This window comes from Thermobia domestica, chromosome 1, assembly GCF_964235325.1.
Source record: "Thermobia domestica chromosome 1, izTheDome1.hap1.1, whole genome shotgun sequence".
Lineage (NCBI taxonomy): Eukaryota > Metazoa > Arthropoda > Insecta > Zygentoma > Lepismatidae > Thermobia > Thermobia domestica.
In genome coordinates, this window is record NC_137454.1 from 147,688,186 (window position 1) to 147,710,951 (window position 22,766).

General features: G+C 34.5%; 1 protein-coding gene across 1 annotated transcript in view; it reads left to right on the forward strand.

The window, feature by feature from the left end:
- Ir25a (ionotropic receptor 25a) overlaps positions 1-22,766 on the forward strand; it is a 222,565-nt gene that overhangs the window by 96,793 nt on the left and 103,006 nt on the right. Inside the window, exons 7-9 of the mRNA XM_081764277.1 lie at positions 1,182-1,366; positions 4,455-4,572; positions 7,415-7,645. Of these exons, the coding sequence (XP_081620403.1) occupies positions 1,182-1,366; positions 4,455-4,572; positions 7,415-7,645 (534 nt within the window). The remainder of the gene's footprint in view (positions 1-1,181; positions 1,367-4,454; positions 4,573-7,414; positions 7,646-22,766) is intronic.

The following is a 22,766-nucleotide window of genomic DNA, read 5'->3' on the forward strand; positions in this document are numbered from 1 at the left end:
GAAACTTCTGAAAATACTTAAAGAAATCGGAGTCAACTGTAGAGATCGACGACTCATTAAATTATTCAACATTTACAGTGAATGTTTAATGAAGGAAGCATTAATGGGAATTGGAGATTTCAAGATTGGAGGGCAGATCATTAACAAGATCAGGTTGATACGGTTATAATACCGAAACCTAAAACCGAAGAAAGACTACAGGAGATGATTGACAAAATAGTTGACACTGGAAAACTGTATGGAATGGAAATTAACATCGAAAAGTCGAAGTCATGAGAATATCCCGTGGAAACACGCCCTTACGGATCAGAGTAGAACAAAGAGAACTGAAGAGGTCGATAATTTCAAGTATCTGGGAAGTATTTTGACGAGAGACGCTTACTGAACCAAAGAGATCAGGTCAAGAATTTCCATAGCTAAAGAAGCATTTAACAAGAAAATATCACTCTTAACTAGCAGGCTCAATATTGGACTTAAGAAGAAGTTGGTCAAGTGCTATATATGGAGCATTGGACTGTATGGTTCAGAGACTTCGACATTACGGAAGTTAGAGAGGAAATATTTGGAGAGCTTCGAAATGTGGTGTTGGAGGAAGATGGAGAAGATAAAATGGACAGACAGAGCAACAAACGAAAATGTTTTAAAACGGATAGAAGAAAAGAGGACACTTCTAGCCACCATCCTTCGTAGAAAGGCCAATTGGATTGAACATATCTTGCGAAGAAATTGTCTTCTTCACACCGCCATAGAAGGAAAGATGGAAGGGAAGCGAGGAATAGGAAGAAGAGGAACACAGCAGATCGATGATTTGAAAGACAGGAGAAAATATTGGGAGTTAAAAGAGGAAGCTGAAGATAGACAAAAGTGGAAGAAACATTTCCAGGCCAAAATCTAAAGTTGAAAAAAAAGTCCTCATTAGTGCCAGGACCTGTCGAAAGGCAGAATACTTATAATAATAATAATAATAATAATAATAATAATAATAATAATAATAATAATAATAATAATAATAATAATAATAATAATAATAATAATAATAATAATAATAATAATAATTTCTAACCTGTACCTTTCAAACTTAACCTTTTTTCGTATTATATTGTTTTACTTTAGCAGCCATGTTGACACGTTTATATGCATAAGTTCGTATATTCTTAAGACAATGCTTTTTATTTTTACAGGATGAGACAGCTCTGGAATGTAATACTTGCCAAAATGCCAGCGTAGGAGTCCTGAAGCCAGTGATTAATCCTGATTATAAAAATAATTTTGGTGAACTTAAATCAGAATACAAACTGGACATGAAACCAGAGATTGACGCGGCATTCTATTTTGATGTGGCCGTTAGATCATTCATAGCTGTCAAGTAAGAAATTTTGCCTTTAAGCTAATATATATTTCCATAGATATGACATCCATGACAAATTGAAAAACCTCTTGTAATTTTGTCAGTTTCCTTGCCAATGTTCGATGCAACATGTGTAGATATAGTTGATGCCTAAATTAATATTAGAAATCACGAAATAATAAAATATGATAACTATGAATAATACTACTCGTATGTTCGTAGAAACAAACGATGTTTGTGAGCGTATTATGCTTGCAAATTGTGTTTGAAATAGGATATAAGTTTGCATTCTTGAAGAAACTAGACCTTTACGTTCTGCTTTACAAGAATATAACAGTTGTATGCTCATGCTGAAAGGAAGTATGACTACATAAGGCTATCTAATATTGTGAAATGTTACGCATTTTTCTATTACCAAGGCCTTTTGCTCTATTTCTAAGAATATCAATCACAGTACACGATCTTCCGATTTCACCTTAAAATAGGATGACCCAGATTCTGAGAAGCCAAAAGTAGAACACAAATATAATAGTATATGATTCGGCAGTACGCATGGTCTTATTTCATTTAACGTTGACTTTAAGTAAATCATTCATTTTCGTTACAGAAATATTGAAGGAATTCAACTCAACTCCAAATGTTTTGATTAATGACAAACGGTTGTTTACTTTTATGAACATACAGTGACACTTCGTGTAGGGCTTAAAGACCTTTTTCTTGTTTAATCGATTTTCGGAGCGTGGGATTATTTTAGGGAATGAGGGAAAATTTATACCGACACGAGGGAGCTTCTACTTAACTTAGCTAGCATTACTGTCGTAAGATGAAAAACAAACCTTTCCTACCTTACTGATGTCTCAACAAGCCCTTCTCATTGTCAGTAAAAGCAATTTATTGCAAAACGATGGTTTGTTGATTGTTCTCCTTCCCCAATCTTGTGAGGAGTGTTAAAAAACACAGCGATTCATCATTGAGGAAAAGAGTGATTCAAAATGTAGTGATTAAAGAATGAAATATTGCAAATAAGTTAACAGGACATTTTGCAAGACATTATAAAACAGGACATTTCTCGATTTTCTAGGCATCTTCGCAACACGCAGAACAGCTTTTTCAGTACGTCTGGTCACGTCTGGCAAGATAGCCCCCGACTTTAGAAAATTGAAACTAGGTCATTCTTTTGTACTACGTTTGTACCGAAAATATTTTCGTTTGTATCATTTTCCTTATAGGGTTACTTGAGAGGTCAACTGGGGGGGGATATCTTGGTGCCAAAACAGCCACCCGTATCACAGCACAAAAAATTGAAATACACCATTCGAAAAAAAAACAAATCGTTTGTACCGTTTGTACTGAAAAAAGTTTTGTTTGTATCCTGACAGTTTTCGAGAAAGAGGGGATGACATTTGGAGGGCTATCTTGTACGCACGAAAGGCCAAGTAATGTGTACTTTTTCCATGCAATTAATAAGTATTATGTGTTTATTCATGTGAATTTATGTGTATTTAGAACTCTGGTCGTGCATATTCAAATAAAAAAAAAGAACTTTTTGAGAATAACTCAACGTTAAAATTGAATCGGCGAGTGGGAAAACAGTGCGAGTCCAAAATAAGCCATTTTGAGGTAAAAGCAAAAATAACAGATGAGAACTATAAGTTGTAATGAAGAACAGTACAATTTGCAAGACCTCGCACGTTATAGCAGAATGCTATAATGTCGACTGTACAGTTGTGGCATTAACAAACGAAACTTCGGTAGCAGACGGGTTATGTCGGAAATTGTCTGAGAGGGACAATTAACGTGTCAATCAATTCAGTAGGGTTTAAGGAGTGTTTTAAAGTTGGTCTCACCACTTGCTGATGTGTGGTTGCCGTGATATTTAAGATCAAAATATGAGAGGAGGGTGCTATAGAAAAATTTTCTATCTGAACGTATTTTACTGTAATTCTTTCCCTTGTTATAGAAAAAATACTTCTGAGATCTTTTTCTCTTATCCATAAAGGCTAAATTGTTCTTTATTGATACTAATTTTTGAGCTTATACAGTGTAACTGGCTAAAACACTATTGAAGATCAATCACATTAAAAAAAAATAAATAGAAGGGATTTTAAATTCCTTCTAACATAACTTCTATCAAAAGGAAAGAACAAAAGAGTTTTATTCAACAATGAAAATTAAATAAGGTCGAAAATTAGTATCAATAAAGTACAATTTAGCCTTTATGGATAAAAGAAAAGCTCTTAGAAATATTTTTTTTCTTAAAAGTGTGAAAGAATCATATTACCAAAAAAGAAGTGGAAGGGGTCTTAAATTGAAAATAGCACCTCTACTGAAAGTAGTAGTTACTAGCAAAAGAATTTTATTCAACAATGAAAACTGAATAACGTCGAAAATTAGTATCAATAAAGAAGAATTAGCATTTATGGATAAAAGATAAGATCTCACAAGTATTTTTTCTATAACAAGAAAAAATACAGTAAAATACGTTCAGATAGAAAATTTTTCTATGGCACCCCCCCCCCCTTTACTTTGATCTTGTATATCTAGGCAACCACACATCAGCAAGTGATGAGACCAAATTTAAAACACTCCTTAGACACTACTGAATCGATTGACATGTTAATTGTCCCTCTCAGACAATTTCCGACATAACCCGTCTGCTACCGAAAGTTCTTTCTTTAAATATCTCAAAATGCGTTTTGTGGAATAGTAGTGTTTTTCCACTCACCGATTCAATTAAATTTTCTCTATTTCTGTCCTTTTCCATAAGTAAATACCGTAAAAAGAATAACAAAGTGTGTACAAATTCAGAAAGAAACTGGACTGACAGAAATAATCTTAAAGAAAAATAAAAAAATGAAATGTTTACTTACCTAAACTGCGTCCTTCCACGTTTCAGCTTTACACCAACTGAAGAAATCAGCTGTTTATATCTGTCACATTAGCAGCTCGAGAAGGCCATTGTTGAATAATACGTTATACTATTTACTTAAGGTTCCATTTTGGTTTATTCTATTATTAAATCACAAGTCGTGTAAGTACTCTGGATTTATTTTTATTAAGTTTGTTGATGGTAACTTTTATGTTCTGATAAATAATTTATTTTCAGAACAATGAAAGACCGAGGCGAATGGCCCACTGACATGAAATACATTACTTGTGATGAATACGATGACAACACAGCCCCTCAACGTACTAATATAGATCTGAAGAAGGCTTTTAAAGAGGTAGTACTGCTGTTCACTTTATTAATATTAAATAATGATTTATACATTATATCCAAATTAAAAAGAAAATGTTGATACTCAAACCCGTTTTATATGTGTTCTACGTACGATCATACCTAGAATATTTTAATACGTGACATGAAACGAAATAATGGCATATTACTACAATAAAAATTATAGTGCCTATTAAAGTATTATGATTACTATTTCTATTTCTATTTTTTACCATGTATTTAGGCATATACGTATATAACCTCATACTATTCAAATTTAGATTATATATTGTTGTTTATGGAGCCTATATGATTTAAATCAGTTTTCTTTTATCAATTATACATATGATTAACTCTTCACCATAGCAAAGACTTACGTTACATTATTAGATAGAAAGAAACCCCTCCACCTCTCCATACCTTCTCTCCAAATACCTGCATGAAATATTCCTACTTTGGGAAGAACAAAACCCATGAAGCATCCCGACATCTTGACTTGGAAAGATTACAGTTCTAAATAGTACAGAACTTCAAACACAAGTGAGTAGCCAGATTGTTTGAATATGAGTGTAAATACGTATATGCTTAGTCAGTGGCGTATTTAGGGGAGGGCTTCCGGGCTTAAGCCCTCCCCGAAATCTTACTTACTATAGTAAAGTATATGAAATAACTTGCAGAATTTTCACATTTTCAGGCAAAGCCCCCCCGAAAGTTAGCAAAGCCCCTCCCGAAACAAAATCGTAAATACGCCACTGTGCTTAGTTGTTACAGAATATTTCTCGATAACTAGTCATAGATACCGTCAAAATATTGACAATGAACTGCTAAATATTTGTTCAAACAACCACCAATATGTGTATCTCTTTTGAGACTCGAGTGTAAATAATACTATTAATTGTTGCTCAATAGTGATACAGACACACTGATCACTTTGCAGACAACCGAAGATGTAGAGGAACAGCATTAGAAATTAGAGTAAATCATAGCTAGAAGAAAAGGGGCGCATTCGTAATTGTAATACAAAGATTTTAATGTAGTTGCGAAAGAACGACAGGAAAATAGTATTGTAGGCAAATATGATTTAAGCGAAAGAAATGAAAGGAAAGAGAGAGGAGAATTCACTTTTGTATAAGAGAGAATTCACTGGTAACTGAGGAGTGTTTTTTTAACTTTTCTTATTTTTGTTTTATTATAATATAATAGAATGCGTGTAAGATATTCAAATTAATAAAAATTAAAACTATAGGATAACGAAGTCAAAGTAGGTAAAGATTTTCGTTAAATATAGTAAGTTTACGTATGAATGTCACTGTACTCATATTTGATAATGAATTAAGAAAGAGGAATAAAACCTACTGGAAGTGTAATAAGTTTTCAAATATTAATTAAATTTAATAAACGATTGAACAAATAGAACGATTGCTATTTTGTTTACTTCAGATTTTTTTTAAATAATAGTGCTTTATAAGTACCGTACCATTAATTTCATGATTTTTAAGACTACAAATGGTCCTTCGGGAATCCCGTAGTCATAATCGCACGTGCAAATTTCTGTTATTTATGACATTCTTCATCTTAGCTCCTTTCATTGGCCTAGTGAATAGCACGCATGCGTTTGGTGTAATGTTCGATTCCCAATAGGAGAACATTGAATATTTTGCAGTGATGAAGATATAGGAGATTTGTGACTCCTTCTTATGGCCTCGCTGCTGAAACATATAGAAGACAGAGATTCTTTGACAGAGATAATAAGGTTCTACTAGAACTACAACTAAAATTGCTCGAACTCCTTTTATGTACTGCTTGTTCATTTGATTCATCGTACTGGTCATCTGACTGCTCAAAGGTTATTGTCCTTTTTCTTTCTGCTAAAGCTCCAATCCCTTGTAGAATGTCAGACTCCTCGTCAAAATTGTTAGAATGTGCAAAATCGTCAATCTTAAACACATTTCTATCGCGTGGTCAAATACATGTGAATTTAAATCATAATGGCATCTGCCGTTGTTACTACTCTCACAAAAGCTTTGGTTAAAACACTTGCCATACTAGGTTGAGTTACTTTACTTTTTTTTTTTTTTTTTTTTTAATGCCGCATCACACCCTTGTCGTAGTACAGCCGTAGAGCTTTAAACACATACATCGAAATTCTGCAACCGGTGTAGTGTGAGGCTTGGAAGGATGACACCGAACAAAAGTGAAATAATCTTTACAAACGGCTACATAATAGAAGTGCGATTTTTAAAATAGAACTATTTTTGCTATTTTGATTCCCCGATTTTATCATCCATATGTAGCAATGAACAAACCATCAAAATTATTGATCAATAATGCGACTAATGATTAAGGATATAGTAAACTACATATAAAATCTTGCCAGATTACGGGAATCTTACAAAACTGTCGGGAAAACTATGAAATGAAGAATGAATTTGTTTTCATGCAAACACAGCAATACTATACGGCATTTACTATTCTTATCGAACTCAAGAACAACCATAAGCACAATCACAATTCCCGAATGTGTCTACATGAAAGCCCTTCCTCCAATACAGTATTAAAAGTAGTGTAATTTGGGAACGGTCTGACAATACATCTAATCAGGAAGGGTGAATTGCGAACTGAAACCCATTCCACTAAATTTAAATTTTTAAGCTTTCAAAGAATAAATATTATAAACTTTCCGAAGTGTTTTGAGAGCATAAACGGTCCCTGGGCATTCACTTATACATAAATTCATCAATATCTTCGAAATACATTTGAATAGATATTTGTGATTAATGTTTTTAAAATATGATTCTACCCAGGTAATATTGCTGTTATATATTGTTAACATTAATTATATTTATCAGGTGACTGATCCTAAACCATCCTATGGAAATCTGAAAATTGACAGAAATGGATTCAGTTTCATGGAATTCACAATGCCATTGCGAAAGAAACGTTTTGTGGGTGGGCAAGGACAAACTGCTGCTGATTTGGCCGTTTGGGAAGCCAGTATAGAAGGACCAATCAAAATCAAGAATGAGGAAGAAATGAGAAATTTTAGTGCTGTAACTGTATACCGCGTGGTAACAGTACAGGTAAGGAAAAAATTCATATGATATTTAAATTTGTATGTATATTATTTAAAAAGACAAACATTGTCTATATTTATAATTAGAGGCCGAGTTCTTAGGTTTTCATCTATATTATTTCATGATTCTAAAGTCAAAAATATCGAAAAGTGGTTTCGAATTTATGTTTATTCGGATCACAAATCCAAATTTCATTGAACTTTAAAGAAAAGCTAAATTGAACTTAGAAAAAAGAAATAGGTGTGACTTCTATTTTTAAACTTATGTCTGATAAACTGCCAATATCAGTTAACCCAATATTAATTGAATCTTCTGCACATATGACGTTCTGCACTTTAGATCCTATAATAGCATGTTGTATCTGTATCATAGCTTAAAACTGGATTAGTTTATTGTTATATTCAGTTCTTGGAAGATTCAGCGGAATCCCCAAACAAGCAAGTCGTATCCTATAAACAAGGAGTCAATAAAGTAAGTACAATCTAATTTATAATCAACACATCTACTGGAAATTTTAGTTCCCAGAACTTGTTACTTTATTACAATATCTGGAAGAAAAACTGAATTTGGAGGAATATACAAATATTATTAACACATTTTTAATAGTTACGAATATGTTCTGACATCTTACATAATTCTCTACTGTATTAAACAAGCTAATATGCTTTGGTATGCTTTTAAAAATAACAGAATTTTATCATCTTTGGAGTATTTTAGTGCCCTAAAAGTGCCACATTAATGCTAAGGGAAAAAATTAATGTTGAGTATAAATTCAAAACAGGTGAAATTAGAGAGGACGTAGATGACAACTACATACAGCTACATACTTTATTTGTATGTATGACAAAAACATACTTTATTTGTCTATGGACGAAACTACTGTTAGGTTTCGCCGTCTCATTGTCATCACTACTGTGGAGAAGCTGGCCTTACAAGCAGTGTTTCTTCCAGACATGTTTTTGGGGGGCACTGCCCCCTTGGAGCTCTGAGAGTGTCCGGAGCACTGCCCCCGGACGAGACCAAAATTATACATCTATAATATATTCTAATAATAAATAAAATAAGTACTAGAAGTGCCCCCCGGAATACTACGTGTGCTCCCCCCGGAACATTTTTGCTGAAAGAACGACTGCTTACAAGAACAAGGGAAACTTCATCTTATATTTTGTAAAATATTTAAAACAACAAACTAGAGGACATTGGTATGTCCTGAAGTGGGGTGATTTAACTGCTTAGGCCATCAAAGGAAGGGGAAACATAGAAATTTTCCATAGCCGAATGAATTTACCATGGACTATATAGTACAAATGGGGCAGCTGAACAAGGATCCGGAAACCCCTTCTTTTAATTATAAAATTACATACAGATATATATGTAATATATATACAATAATAACAAGAGCATTAAGAGAGTGAAGACCTCTGTCAAGGGCCATGAAATCGAAGGAAAAATTACCTTCACATAGATAAAAGCAGGAGAAATTCTCCTTGCAGACTGTGAAATTTGTAAACTTTCTATACAACGTCAATGGAAAACAGAAAATAATACTCAATCAAAAGCATAACCTCCTTGACTGAAATAAAATGATAATAATTATAGATTTAGTGATTGAGTACATGATCAAGGACTTTGCAATTAAAAAAAATAGTAGAAAACTCGTCAAATATAAAGAAAGTGGAAGTATAGAAGATGAACCGTTTTTCCATCTTACTGTGAGTTTTGTTTAACTTCGATAATTAAAATTTTATTTTATGGTTGATTGTTGTTTATGTTTTAAATTACATATATATTCAAGAAGTCATCAAAATCCTTTAAGTGTTTAGGGAATCTAAGGGTCTTAATACGGCCCTGGTGCTGAGCGGTACGTCCTTTTTCAGCATTGAACCTACACGAGGCATGTCCTACTGTTTAAACTGGGATCCAAACCACTACTTGTAGTGCAGAGAAAATCGAGATGTCAAATTCTTAGTTTTACTAACTGACAGACATCAAGCGCGATTACAGTGGATGGTGTGTTCACATTTTTGTATCCTTACATGGCTATTGTTATGTCTAGTACATAAACTACATTATGTTTCCAAAGTGATCATTGAATATTTCTCAGAAGTAAATAATTTATTATGTTCCCTTCTTCTTAAGAAAACATATGCGGAAAACAATTCTATGAGTTGAAAAATTTAAGAAAATGTTGCTCAGAAATCAACTGCTACTAGAAGTACAATCGTTTTAACGCGCTGTGTACCTGGTGTCTGACGCGTTATAGCATGCGTCAGATTATTGATGCATCAACAGTTTGTGAAATAAGGTAAACTTATCACGAATTATTGGAAGTTACGTAAAATTATGACGTATACGAAATGACATCATGTATGTCGTACATTTGATTCACCAAAAAGTGTGTGAAAGAACTGAAAACTGATTCGCGAAGTAGGCGCTAATTATTGTTACTACATATTAAAAAAAAAAAAAAAAAAAAAACCGAAGAATTTCATTCCTTGAAAAGGCGAATGCGCCCTAATGGAATAAATAGTAAAGAATAGTCACACTATCTCAAAGTTGTCCTCTGCCATGATCCCACATTAATACAATGGAACCATCTATGAAAATGTAGGGGGTAACATGACTTTGTGATCACTTTGTATAATTTAATCTATATCTGCATAACCACAGAAGCATCAAAACCATTACAGATATATCATCCCCTGCAAGTAATCCTACTGCAGCACTGATTTAAAATCCGGTTTCCAACGATATTCATTAATTCGATGATTTGTCAAAATAATCTTCAGATCAGTTGGCGCAACACATCATTCTCACTTCGATGATTAACTTGCGTTTTATCCCTATTCACAGATTAATCCTCGGTTGGTGCAACTGAGCACAACTGTTTGCTATAAAATACAGGATTTCTTAGGTTTTCCTTTTATTTTATTCTTACTCCTTTAGATAATGGTAATTTGCTTATGAACAAGAGTAAAATTGATTATTTTCACGCTAACAGACATAACAGGGCTTTCTTCTCAATTCATTAATACTAATATTAATATGTTGCTAATAAACCTGTAGCACACAATTTGTCTTAAAGAACTCAAGAAAGAGTAGTTTGCTTATGAAGGAGAATTGCGATCACAGTTAATTACTTAACGAAAGAGTTCAGATCAGATGTATAGGCCTCACGCCTAAAAGCTTCATTACACTAATAAGTTTTTCTTAAATTCCTCACTCGTTATTGCTGCTTCATCTATAATCAAATTTTTATCTAATTTACAAACAAGTCTCATTCTACACTCATAAGAAGTATCTTAGACGTTAAATCTTGGTTTAGCGAAGACCGTAATCTATCTTAACAATTTTAAGTTTTGAAAAGCTCCTTTCGCAATTACCTGCGTACAAGGCAGAGTTAATATAAACTTGTAAGTTGAATATAGATTGGTAAAAATTCCGAGATTGTGACAGCACTAAAACAATATTATGTAACTGTACCAAAATTCTGCTTATGATATTTTTCGTATAAACGCAAATTCTGCGTTAGAGCGTTATGTGACGTTCGTCTGAATTCGTACACTTTGTGCAGTGTATGCTTCTTGTTGATTGTGCTGCCGCCTAGTGGTGTTAAAAGACAGGATAGAAGAAGAGGAAGAAGAAAGTTATGAGAGGACAACTAGTTTTTCGTTGTGTTGTGTTGGTGTGTGTGAATGTGAGTGACTCAGCTATTTTGCTGATCACTACAATATCTCGTCCTCAAACGTTTTTTTAAGTGGAATATTAGTTACCTTGTAATCTAGATATCTATCACTGTCTTCAAATATGTAGAAATTATTAACGAAAACAGTATTATTAACTTGAACATTTTGGCAATTCTTATGCTACTCATTATCAAAACAAATTAGCCCCAAGTGGTATTTTATAACAACGAGGGGCCGTGTTGGAGACTAAAAAAGAAAACACAAAGGACTGGGAAGGTGGTACTAAAACGCAACGGACGTGTGGTAAACGACCAACACAAAAATATCCCAAAACTGGTCAACTCCTGATCAAAACCACGACATAATGTCATCAATGTGTTCACTTGCAATAACCGTCTACTAAACTCTCAACATTGGCAGAAAGGACGATCTTGGTCAGTGGATTCGACGGATATATAGTGTTCCAACCTAAAATGTGATCACGTCTTTCACCAAGCCATGGCGGACAATATAACGAAGTGAGTAATAAAGTGCACTTACAAACTCATTACGTAAACGGGGCGAACAATGTAAGGGAAAGATTGTTTATCTCAGGTACGTTTATTCATTTTAAATAAATGGCACAATAAGATATAAATTTGTCAGTTTTTCTTTTACAGATTGCATGACGTAATAAGAAGGTGATTGTTGGATAACCTGCGCACGGTTCTTGAAAGTAGGCGATGCTCTCGTCTATTTTCGTAATACGTCTTAGATCTTCACCCAGGTGGTTCCCGTCCGAATCTGGACCGTAACGGTGAGGTGTATCGCACCTTCCTTGAGCGATCGTCGTGGGGACGAACTTTCCGTACCCGTGAATAAAATAGTGCAAAGCTGTATTATTTGCGGGCAGGGAATAGGGAGTTCTTCACGGAGGCCGGTTAAGGACGGTGTGCACTCCGCAGCGCAATGCTGCTAGAACCCCGGAACCGTAATAGAACGACCGAGCCCTTCACTGGGACCAGAGTCTCAATTGAAAAGGTACACGGATCGAACCCTTCACCGTAACAATTAAAGGCACATGCTACGCATCTAGAACATTTCTTCTTCACTCAGCAGTTAACATAGTTCCCTTCGCCTTCTCCTGACTCTGAGCTGTCATTGTGTTCTTCGTCTTCATTTAAGAGGCTCTATCACTGCGAAATTAAAATACCTCTAATTTTACAGTAATTACATGATATCTTCAAATAGATAAAAGATAATTGAAAAGTGGAACAAGACCTCCCTAGACAATGTTATTTTGCATGAGTTACCGATATCACACAATTTTACAGTAATTACATGATATCTTCAAATAGATAAAAGATAATTGAAAAGTGGAACAAGACCTCCCTAGACAATGTTATTTTGCATGAGTTACCGATATCACACAATTACTGTGAAATTAGCGGTATTTTAATTTCGCAGTGATAGGGTCTCTTAAGATATTTACATCTTCTATTTCATCATTTGGATCCCACTTAGTCTTAACAAAACTGTCGTACTGCTCAGCAAACTGTATCAGCTCTATTATAAGAACATTTCTATCAACTTTGATTAGATGACAAATGGTGCGTAAGACTTCTGTTCGAAATTCGTCAATATCTGCGATTTCAGGGAACATTTTGTATGACGCCATGAACAGTCTTTCAAAATATCATTGTTTGGATTAAATCTTTTTTCAATACTTGACCTAGCACAATCGATAATACAGAAATTGATTAGTTTATTTCTGAACTAGAGTAATTTCTGAAACTTCAACTTTAGTTTTTTTCATCAGGTATTTTTTCTTCTTCGATATTCTCTTCTTATCGAAGTCCAATGAAACTTCCACATCATCCACATTATCTAAATTCTATTCATGGTAATTGTATACTATTTTGATTTGTCAAGCAGAAATTCAAAGTGATCTGAACTCCTTTTAGCAGTGATTTGTTGTAACAAAATTTGCATCAATTTCCAAGCTGTATAGCAATCAATTTCTTTACTCTAAATATTTTGAAACGGGAGATGTGACCAGAAAAATATCGAGAATGACAAAAGACATGAGAACATTTTCGAATTTGGACATGCTAACATTTTCATTGATTTATCATATTTCTGACCACAAACTTTGACTTGCAATCGAAGCTTCTATTCGACATTCCAAATTTCCACTCACAGGCAATATATACGATAGAGATATTTCCACTTTACTGAATATCTTAGCCCCTGTTGACAATCAGCTTCTATATTTTTTGTCGCTTTATTAGTAAACACAATGTTAACTAACAAAACTAAACTCCATGGCACAACAGCCCAGAAGGGCTAGACCTGCCAGCGGACCTACTTCAAACTCGGGGATGCGCAATCAGGGCAACGACACCCAAAGTCCTTAATGTCAGCTTTCTAGACCAGAGTCCGTTACCTCTTAATTAAGGTAGCTCCCCAGCTGTCCTCACGATGCTGAGTCAACACATAAATTTTTGAATGTCCCCATTAGGAATCGAACTCGGGCCCATGTGCATTGTAGGCACGCGTGCTACGCATTCAGCTAAACACAATACTAATCAGCGAAAATATTTTTAATTTCTAACGTTCCTTGTATTTTGATAATTGAAAGGGGGTCCCAAAAACAGAAAAAATGGCACTAAAATTGCTAGTAATTTAACATTGCACAATAATTCTTTCTCACACAAATTAAATGAATATAAATATAAATATTCAGTACGGAGTAATAAACGGGTTCAGCGGAGGCCGGTGGTTTCCAATACTTGCAGTGTTGCTATTCTTTACTGAGCACCACTAAGTTATACAAGTTACATATTTTAGGTCTAAATTTCAGCAGTCCACCAGAATTGCTTACTTTCAGAATGTCAACTAAATATGTGTACCACAATGTAAACTTATATTATCGCTTCTTGCAAACATGAGTTAATGCGAACGAGGTATAGCCCTACAGCTTTGAAATAATTTTCACACATCTTATGCTTCAATGTGATGGAATAGTATCTAAATGTATGTAAACTTTATAATACCAACCAAAAATTTATCGTTTGGTTCCTGGGGCCCCCAGAGCTCCGGGGCCCTCGGCAATTGCCGACCTCCCGACTTCGCCAGACCGCCTCTGAGTGTATCCTGTCATATACATAGATAAAACACACGCAAATAATATATAACTGTAATCAAAATGTTTATTGATTTCTATTTATAGTAATAAGTTTTCCTGTAGCAGAAAAAATGGTCCTTAATTGATTTTCAATAAATTTTCATCATAAATATACATTACACTTACTTCCCATAACAGATTTGTTAAATCCAAAGCCGAGCTTTGTTACCCTATAACTCGGAAATTGAAGATCTTTACTTGACCAAATTTGTAATGTTGGTATAGGACTACCTTCACAAGTTTAATAAGCATGTGAAATTCTATAGAATGTAGACCTTTGATTCTCGAGTTTTTTTCTCGGACTTCGGATTTTGACTCAAATAGGTCCATAAAAAAAAGTTAATTCACATATATGTGTTACTATAATTTATTTTCTTGATTTTATCCAGATTGACTTCTCACTGGAGTTTCACAAAATCATGAATCGTTTAGCCAGCGCATACTAAATATTTATTTCATGTACCTTATGGTTATTTCTGGGAGTGAAAGAAGTAAGATTAACAAACCATGCTCTTTTACGGATGATATGCTGAATTCGTTAATTTCCAGGAAAGGGAAAGAAAAATCTATCATTGTTTTTTTTTAACTAATCCTAACAAGTAAATCAAGAAAATTAATTGAAAACAGTATTTAAAAAATAACAAAATAATGCTGAAGGACTCCTTATCTTAGAAGAACACTGGATTCGTAAGTTATCTATTATACTCGAATCCTTCTACAAATTTTTCATACCAATATATCTGAAATTTTCTGGAATGGTTAATATTTCCCAGAGACACCTGGCAGGATTTTTCCCTCCCCTGCCCCACCGTGCAGACGGCCAGAGCATTACTTATAGTTACTGTATTTATTCCACGTTAGTATATGTTTTATCCACAAGTTAATAGACACAAAAATAAGTTTAATACTGATAGATCGACTCTGCGCATGTTTAGAAAGTATCTGTATTACATTGAAAAATATAATAGTATAACTTTTCCTTGATCATGGTGATAGGTTTCCAATGTCTTGTTCCTCTAGAAAATTGAAACAAATGTGTGCAAACTCGCATATAAGAAATTGACAAAGTTGTTTGTTTTCCTTCCTCTTGCTTCATGCAGGGGTTTCCACGCTCTATCACGCATTCTTCCAAAACCACCAACATTTTCAAAGTTATTCAGTGATCTTTTCCCTTGGTGAGGCTTCGGCTAAATCTTGTTATTTCTTGCTTAAATTATATTATTTTATTGAACTTTAAGTTATTAATTGACTTAGATGTCTCCAGTAAGATTTCTCGTCAACCCCTTAGATTTCAATTACACAATTTGCATAATAACTCTTCCTGGCTTGACAGTTTGCATAATAACTCTTCCTGGCTTGACAGTTTCCTCGTTACTTAGAAAACTAGTTTAGCGTTTTCTCTCCTGTGCTTGTATAGTTATGCAAATTCCAACTTCCCAGCACTTCAGTTTATTTTTAAAGACGTATGTAAGGTAGTAAATAAAAAAAACAGGCATGCAAAATACATGGCAAATACCTATTTAAACGTTCGATTCTAAGATGATACAACCTTTATTGATATTTATCGAGTGAAATTGCTACAATATTATTTCAAACAAATCCTCTTTCATTTACATCTACTGAAATTATTTTTACGACAGAAATATGAAATATTCTCTTTCCAGCCTTAGAAAAAATAGATGTAAACAAACCCACCTGACTACCAGTTGGTCGATGACCAGTGATTGGTTGTTGTTCTCTCTGCACTAGTATCCTACCGCAATATAATCCCTAGTAAAATAATAGTTTCGAATAAAGATATCTAAATTTATCCTGAATTTTGTGATAAGAAACGCAAGATATACAATATTTAACAACAGATGTAGCTTTATTTCAACCATACCTGTACTTGGACATATAGTATTTACCGCGCATAAGTATGCGTTCGCGCGCCAACCCCGCTCATTTGAAATTGTAGAATGCAGAGTTTCATGGCGACGATGAGTGACAATAATCCATCTTCGTCTCGTGCTTAAAAACACAAAAGAGGACAACAGGAACAGAGACAATCTCGTTTATATAACGATTTAAGAAAATACGTATTTCCAGCATAGCAGTAGTTAGTGTCAGTCGTTAATTATTTACCAACCAACCGTAGACTTACACTTCGGAAATTATGCGACGACAGTAAGCTAGCACGATCTTGCTGTTCACGTCTCTCGTTGCTGAAGCACGTGTGAGCCGCAGAGCAATACATTTCGCTTTGTTTACGTCTACTTTGTTCTAAGGCTGGAAAGACTTTAGAAGAGGTACAAAACTTGCTAGTTATTATTCGATGAAACTGATGAAATAATTACTTTTCACTGCACGAAAAATACTAATATGAAGAAAGCATACTGAAAATAGCTTATGAGTAGTTCGTTTTTGTGTGGCTCAATTTGGTACAGTCTTGTACTCAGAGCAATGGCGTAGGGAAGGGAGGCAGGAGAGGTCACGTACCTCAAAGGGTTCCGGCAATATACTCTAGTACTTTGATGTTTGTATTTTTTTCTCCAAATAAACAATTGTCTTTCATGTACTCTATTTCAAAACAAATATGTCACTAAACAGTTCCTAGACAAGCTGTGTTCGCCAACACCAACGCCATTCTTTAACCATGTCTGCATTTTGGGGGTATGGAAATCGAGTTTTCCTATAGTGCCTGCTGTTCAAAGGGAAGAAAGGAAAGAAAGTGAGTACAGCCTATATGCATATGGTAACCTTGAAGTTATTGTTCTACTGTTTGACATAGCAATGGCCACAGTTTGACCCAAAGTCAAAGTTTGCAAACTGAACCAGGCAATTCTGAAAAGGATAAGTTTCTTTCTAATCATAAAGAAGGTTAAAAAAAAACTTTACTTAGTTCAAGGGTTATGGGGAAATGGACATATTTGAGCCCAAGAAATTATTGATCTCGATAAAAGTAACAAAACACGGATCTGTCATAATCTATTTTGCAACATTCACCGCCGTTTCTAATAATATTAATTTTATATAACATTAAATCTTGGTTTAGTACCATTCACATCTAGGCGCAATTGGCATCAAAGAAAGCAGCAATCAATTGATTTCGATAAATGCTCAGCAGCTAGTTTCCTTAATGTACAAGGGGAAAAAGAAAGGAGGTTTAAAAATAAAGATTATCCTTTGTTGTGTTGGTTTCATTCAGATGAAAAACATTTAAGGGAAAATTGTTAACAGGAGAGGGGTGTGAAACAATAGTAAAGACTTGTTGCGTGTGACTACGTCACAACAATCTCTTATGTTTGATCACTTAGAGCAGTTCAGAAGACTTGCTTGAATTTGACGTGTTTAGGGTGTCGAAATAAGAACTTATTTTGCAATTGTAAAATGTCGGAAAACCTTTTAAAGTGGTTAAAGTGAAAAAACAATTGTGTTTACTTCGATGAAGAATATGTCAAAAAGAAAGAAAAAGAAGAAAAAACAAAAATGGAGAAAATCTAAACAAGATTTTAATTCAGAGAAAGGTTCAAAAAACGTTTTAAAGAAGTGGCTAGAACGAAAAAAGACAGTAGTGGTGTCAATTGTGGCAAGGAAAGTGTGCAAGAACAGCAATAAAGAAACGAGAAAATATCTAAAGAAGCCAGGACTTCAGAAAAAGATGTAAGTATTATTATATTATTAAAACTAAACCTTCCGGTGCAATATATATAAACATTAAGGTCCCCCAACTAGGATTGCCATTCATCCCGGAAAAAACGTTACCGTCACGGAATCGAGATCTCGTCCCGGTGTCCGGCGTTTCTCGGGACGCTTAAATATCTCATATTTCGGCGAAGAAGAAAGGAAGGGAATATTATATTTTTTTTAATATATAGGATTAGGTATATAATTATTGTCTTCAACTTCTGAGTATGGCAATTCAAAAGTTAAAAAAAAAAAAAACTTGAATACATACAACATGGATTTAATTAAATGCTGTCCTTAGCATATCCTGAAAAGTATTTTTGAGACTTGGGTTTTTGTTTCTTAAGGAAAAGTTCTAGTCCTATGTAATTCTCTTAATAATTATTAAGTTTTCGAGAAAATAGTTATGAGAAAACTATAGTTTGTAAAATTCTACACAAGAAAGGTCCTTAGACTTCTTTTTTCGCAAAATAAATAATTTCAAAGATATAGACAGAATTATGTCTGAGTAGAAATAGCACGTACCACTATAATATTATGTATGACTTTCAAGTGTATGAAAATTATATTAGAAATACGAGGGTCATTTAGATTGAAGTGGGAACATATCTGGGATATGAAAATGAAATGTGTTCCTGACATGACATAATTACCATTCTCTCGACGTAATCCCCGCTGGCCTGGCGAATATGTTTTCAAATATCTGGCATTCAACCCATGGTGGTATGAAAGTCTGAACTGCATGGGCAGTACGGTATGACATCTGATTTGTCATGAAGCAGAATTGGTCCAAACTGCAAGATATATGATTGTAATACTGGCCGCAAATAGTGACTCTGGTACCAATCATGTTGCACAGCATTTAGGGTAAGCCCTAGTGGCACGTGATGTGAGAAGAAAATGCGTTCGTGGTCATGGGACATTATTATCATGACCATAACGGTTGCTGGCTCTTCTTTGATCTTTTTCGGTAGCAGGGACGCTGGCTTGTGCCATTCACTGAAGAAGAGTTTCAATTGTGGTTCGTAGGTTCTTCCCCATGTTTCGTCAATAGCAATAATGCGTCACATAAAATCAACTCTTTCTGAGCGTAACGTTCAAGGTGTAAGGGTACATATTACCATCGGTGCCAATTTTGCTCCTATCGCATGTGTTAGTATATGATACACTGACGCAGATGAAGTATTCATTTAATTAGTAGTTCAGTACACATCTATCGCTGATCATTTTCGAGCAATGTTCTCAATACTTCCACATGATGTTGATCCGTAGTCATTCGAATATGACCCCTACTATGTTAGTCTGGTGACTAACACCTCGCCTCGGTTGCCACCCTCGGCTCATGTTGCTACTCTCCGTCCGACAAGGCAAACACTGCTACCAGATGCCTCACGTAATACTTTGTGGTCGAATTCGTGCCACCTAAAACTTGATGAAAACACTCTGTTCTGCAATGATAAAAGTTGGTTAGAGCGATATGTCACACAAATCTCGCTTTAGCAGCGTCTACTAACTACACATGCCATAATATGGGAAGACGAATACGTCGGCATTTTTGCTACAATATACAAGAACACAACATAATATGCTCGTCATTTGCCTCCCGGACAAACGACAATCGAAACACAGCAGTATTGCAACTTCAGTCTAAATGATTCTCGTATTTCAGTGTCGAATTCAGGCATGTTCAAGGGGAGCTGAGCCCCCCTAGACTATATATGCGCCCCCTAGAATATCTACTCACCTGCATTGAAATATTTGTTTTAACTGTTTATTTTTTTCTGAAATAAAATCTTAAAAACAAAGATTATTGTTTTTTAAAAATAAAATTTGTTTCTTCTTTTACCCAACCTAATTGTGCAATTAACAAACCGCCTTCTCGTATAAAGTCGAAGTTAAATATAAACTTGGAAATTAGATACAGACGCACACAAACGCTTTACAACCTTACTTAGGGAAAAATGGCAATATGCTGGTTATTGCAACCGACCAGATAATAACAAGTCGCGAGTTTTGTTGCGACAGATTCCTGCTGCTTTATTACAATCTAGAACAGAGCCCCCTGAAATTTTTATTGCCTCCCTTGTAAAAAAGTTTTAATTCAACACTGTCGTATTTTACTTTTGAAAAATAGTTGTAAGTACCTAGAGAAGAACTAAAGTTACATATTTATGGTTTTTGAACCCTTATGTGAACTTGAGGAATTGGTGGCTAGCAAATAAAGAAAAAAGCAATTAATAATAAATAATATACTTTGCAACTACAGGGTGGTCTGGAAGTGGTCGTTAGTTATGGTAGAATGTCTGTACACAGTTACCTTGAAGTCTTAAGAGTTCATAAGAGTCATAAACATCGGTATGATGTCGTAACACATCTGAATTCTGCGCCAAGTTTTCGCAGATGTTTTGTGGACATACTCCGGAGTCACGAGGGTGAAGGTGTGTTCCACAGCTGCTCATAATTCCTGCGTTGTGTGATATCGAGTGTTTCTTACTTGTTCCTTTATGAAACCCCAGAGAGCATTACCTGTGTCTGATCGGGACTTCTTGGAGGCCAGGCAAAGGGAGTTGGTGAAGATGCACAACCTCTTCCAATCCAGCGACCAGGAAACGTCTGATTCAGGTAATTGCGCATGTGAATCGCGAAGTACACTGCTCAATCCTGTTGTATTACAACTAGTGTTGTAAAGGCCTGGAAAAAACCCGGAAATTTGGGGTAAAAAACAGTTTTTTACCGTTTTTTTTCCCGAGCTTGGAAAATAACGGAAAAATTTAGAAAATTGAAATTTTTGAATATTTTACCACATTATGGTTTTGAAATGAAAACTATTTTATATTTACTAGTTTACAGTTAAGATCACTGAGTAATTATGTTTCTTGTATTAAAATAGGGAAATTTTGTGGCAACAAATATATTTGCACCACTCGTTTAAACTTAGCACCGTGATAGAATGGAGCTATGGCTACAAAAGATACTAAAATATAATCCTAGTTAGATTAATTAATATAGACGCATTTAAATTATCTTAAGTAATCTTATAAAGTTACCGTTTTATGGTATGGAAGTGTTAAAATAACAGAGCCAGAATAATTTTAGTTAATACCAGTATTTTAAAATGAAATATATGTTTTATGGAGATAAGTATCTTCCTTGTGCTGTGTAAAATTTCCGGAAATTTTGAACCCATTAGAAACAATCTTTTGTTCGTAAATATTGGCAAAACCCGGAAAATATAATTTTAAAACTATTTCTTCGCCTAATGCTAATCTTATATGCTGTAACGTGTCTGCAACATCTATACAACGTAATTCGCTAGCATAAAAAATACTTAAAGCAACAGCTTTTAATTTTACTTTTTAGTTTTCTGATTTCTGATAATAGTTTTGTGTCACCATTCCCAGAAACAAGAACAGCTATGCGATTAACTGATTCCATAGAAGTGAGAGCATTTAACAATTTCTCATCCCAATGCATTATAAGTGGACCACCAGATGGAAAAGACGAACAAATTTTACTATCGATTTCCTTGTGGCTCCTTCTGTGTGCTTTTCTAATATATTCCTTATTAACACAGATTTTGCGTGAGCTGTGGCTCAAAGCTTCCACTGCAACAGCTAGAATATGACTGACACATCTGTTGCTCATTTTTGCACGATCCAGTTCTGAAGACAGCTCTGGTATAATGATGTTCGCTGGTCGACACAACTTTGGCTTCTTCGGGACACGACTTTAGCTTCTTGGTAACGGACAGCCTTCGGGAAGTAGGACCTGTTTCATACGCATTTTCTGTCGATTCTCTTCAAAATCTATTTCTAGAAAATAATCTCTTCTAAGAGATAGCATCCCTCAGCGAGTTCTCCTTGGAAAGAACAGACGACCAAAGTCTTAATAGCGACCAAACCGACGACAGACGAAGAGACGACCAAAGTCAAAATATAGCGACCGAAGTCTTAACAGAATTACTTTCCCGAAGTGTATTCATGATTCCTAAAGTGTATTTCACATTGTATCTTGTTTTCAAATGTTAAATATTTGTAATAAATGGTAGGTTTGAGAAGAAAATCTCAGGTAAAAGGTGAAAGACAAATATTATTGAATATTAAATAATAGTAATTATATGTCTTAGTGCATGAGTATTTTAAGTAATTTAGTTAAAATTAACAAAATTTCACCAGATCAAAGAGCACATTAAGAAGTCACTTTCATTCAAGAGCCCTATTTGTTGCAACAGAAACGCTTCATGATGGTAGATGCGTATGCAATTGTAAAAGCTATGTAATTAAGGTACAACCACAAATAAACTACTATGAAGCACATAAAGGAAATGAGTGTAGACTAATACTTTTCAAGAATAATTACTACAGTTTTATTTTCGAACTTCTTTCTTTAAATATTCGATATATTGAAATTTCTCGACTTACATTTTTCACGCGTTCGAAAAAAATCTGTTCCACTACTAGTAAAACTAGCGTAATACAAATTTTTGTTTTTTCCCCAATTTTCCGGAAAGAAACCGGAAAAAACTATTTTTTTACCAGCAGGTTCAAAATTTCCGGAAATTTTGCAACACTAATCACAACAGTGTCTTTGATACCATTTTCTTCCAGAC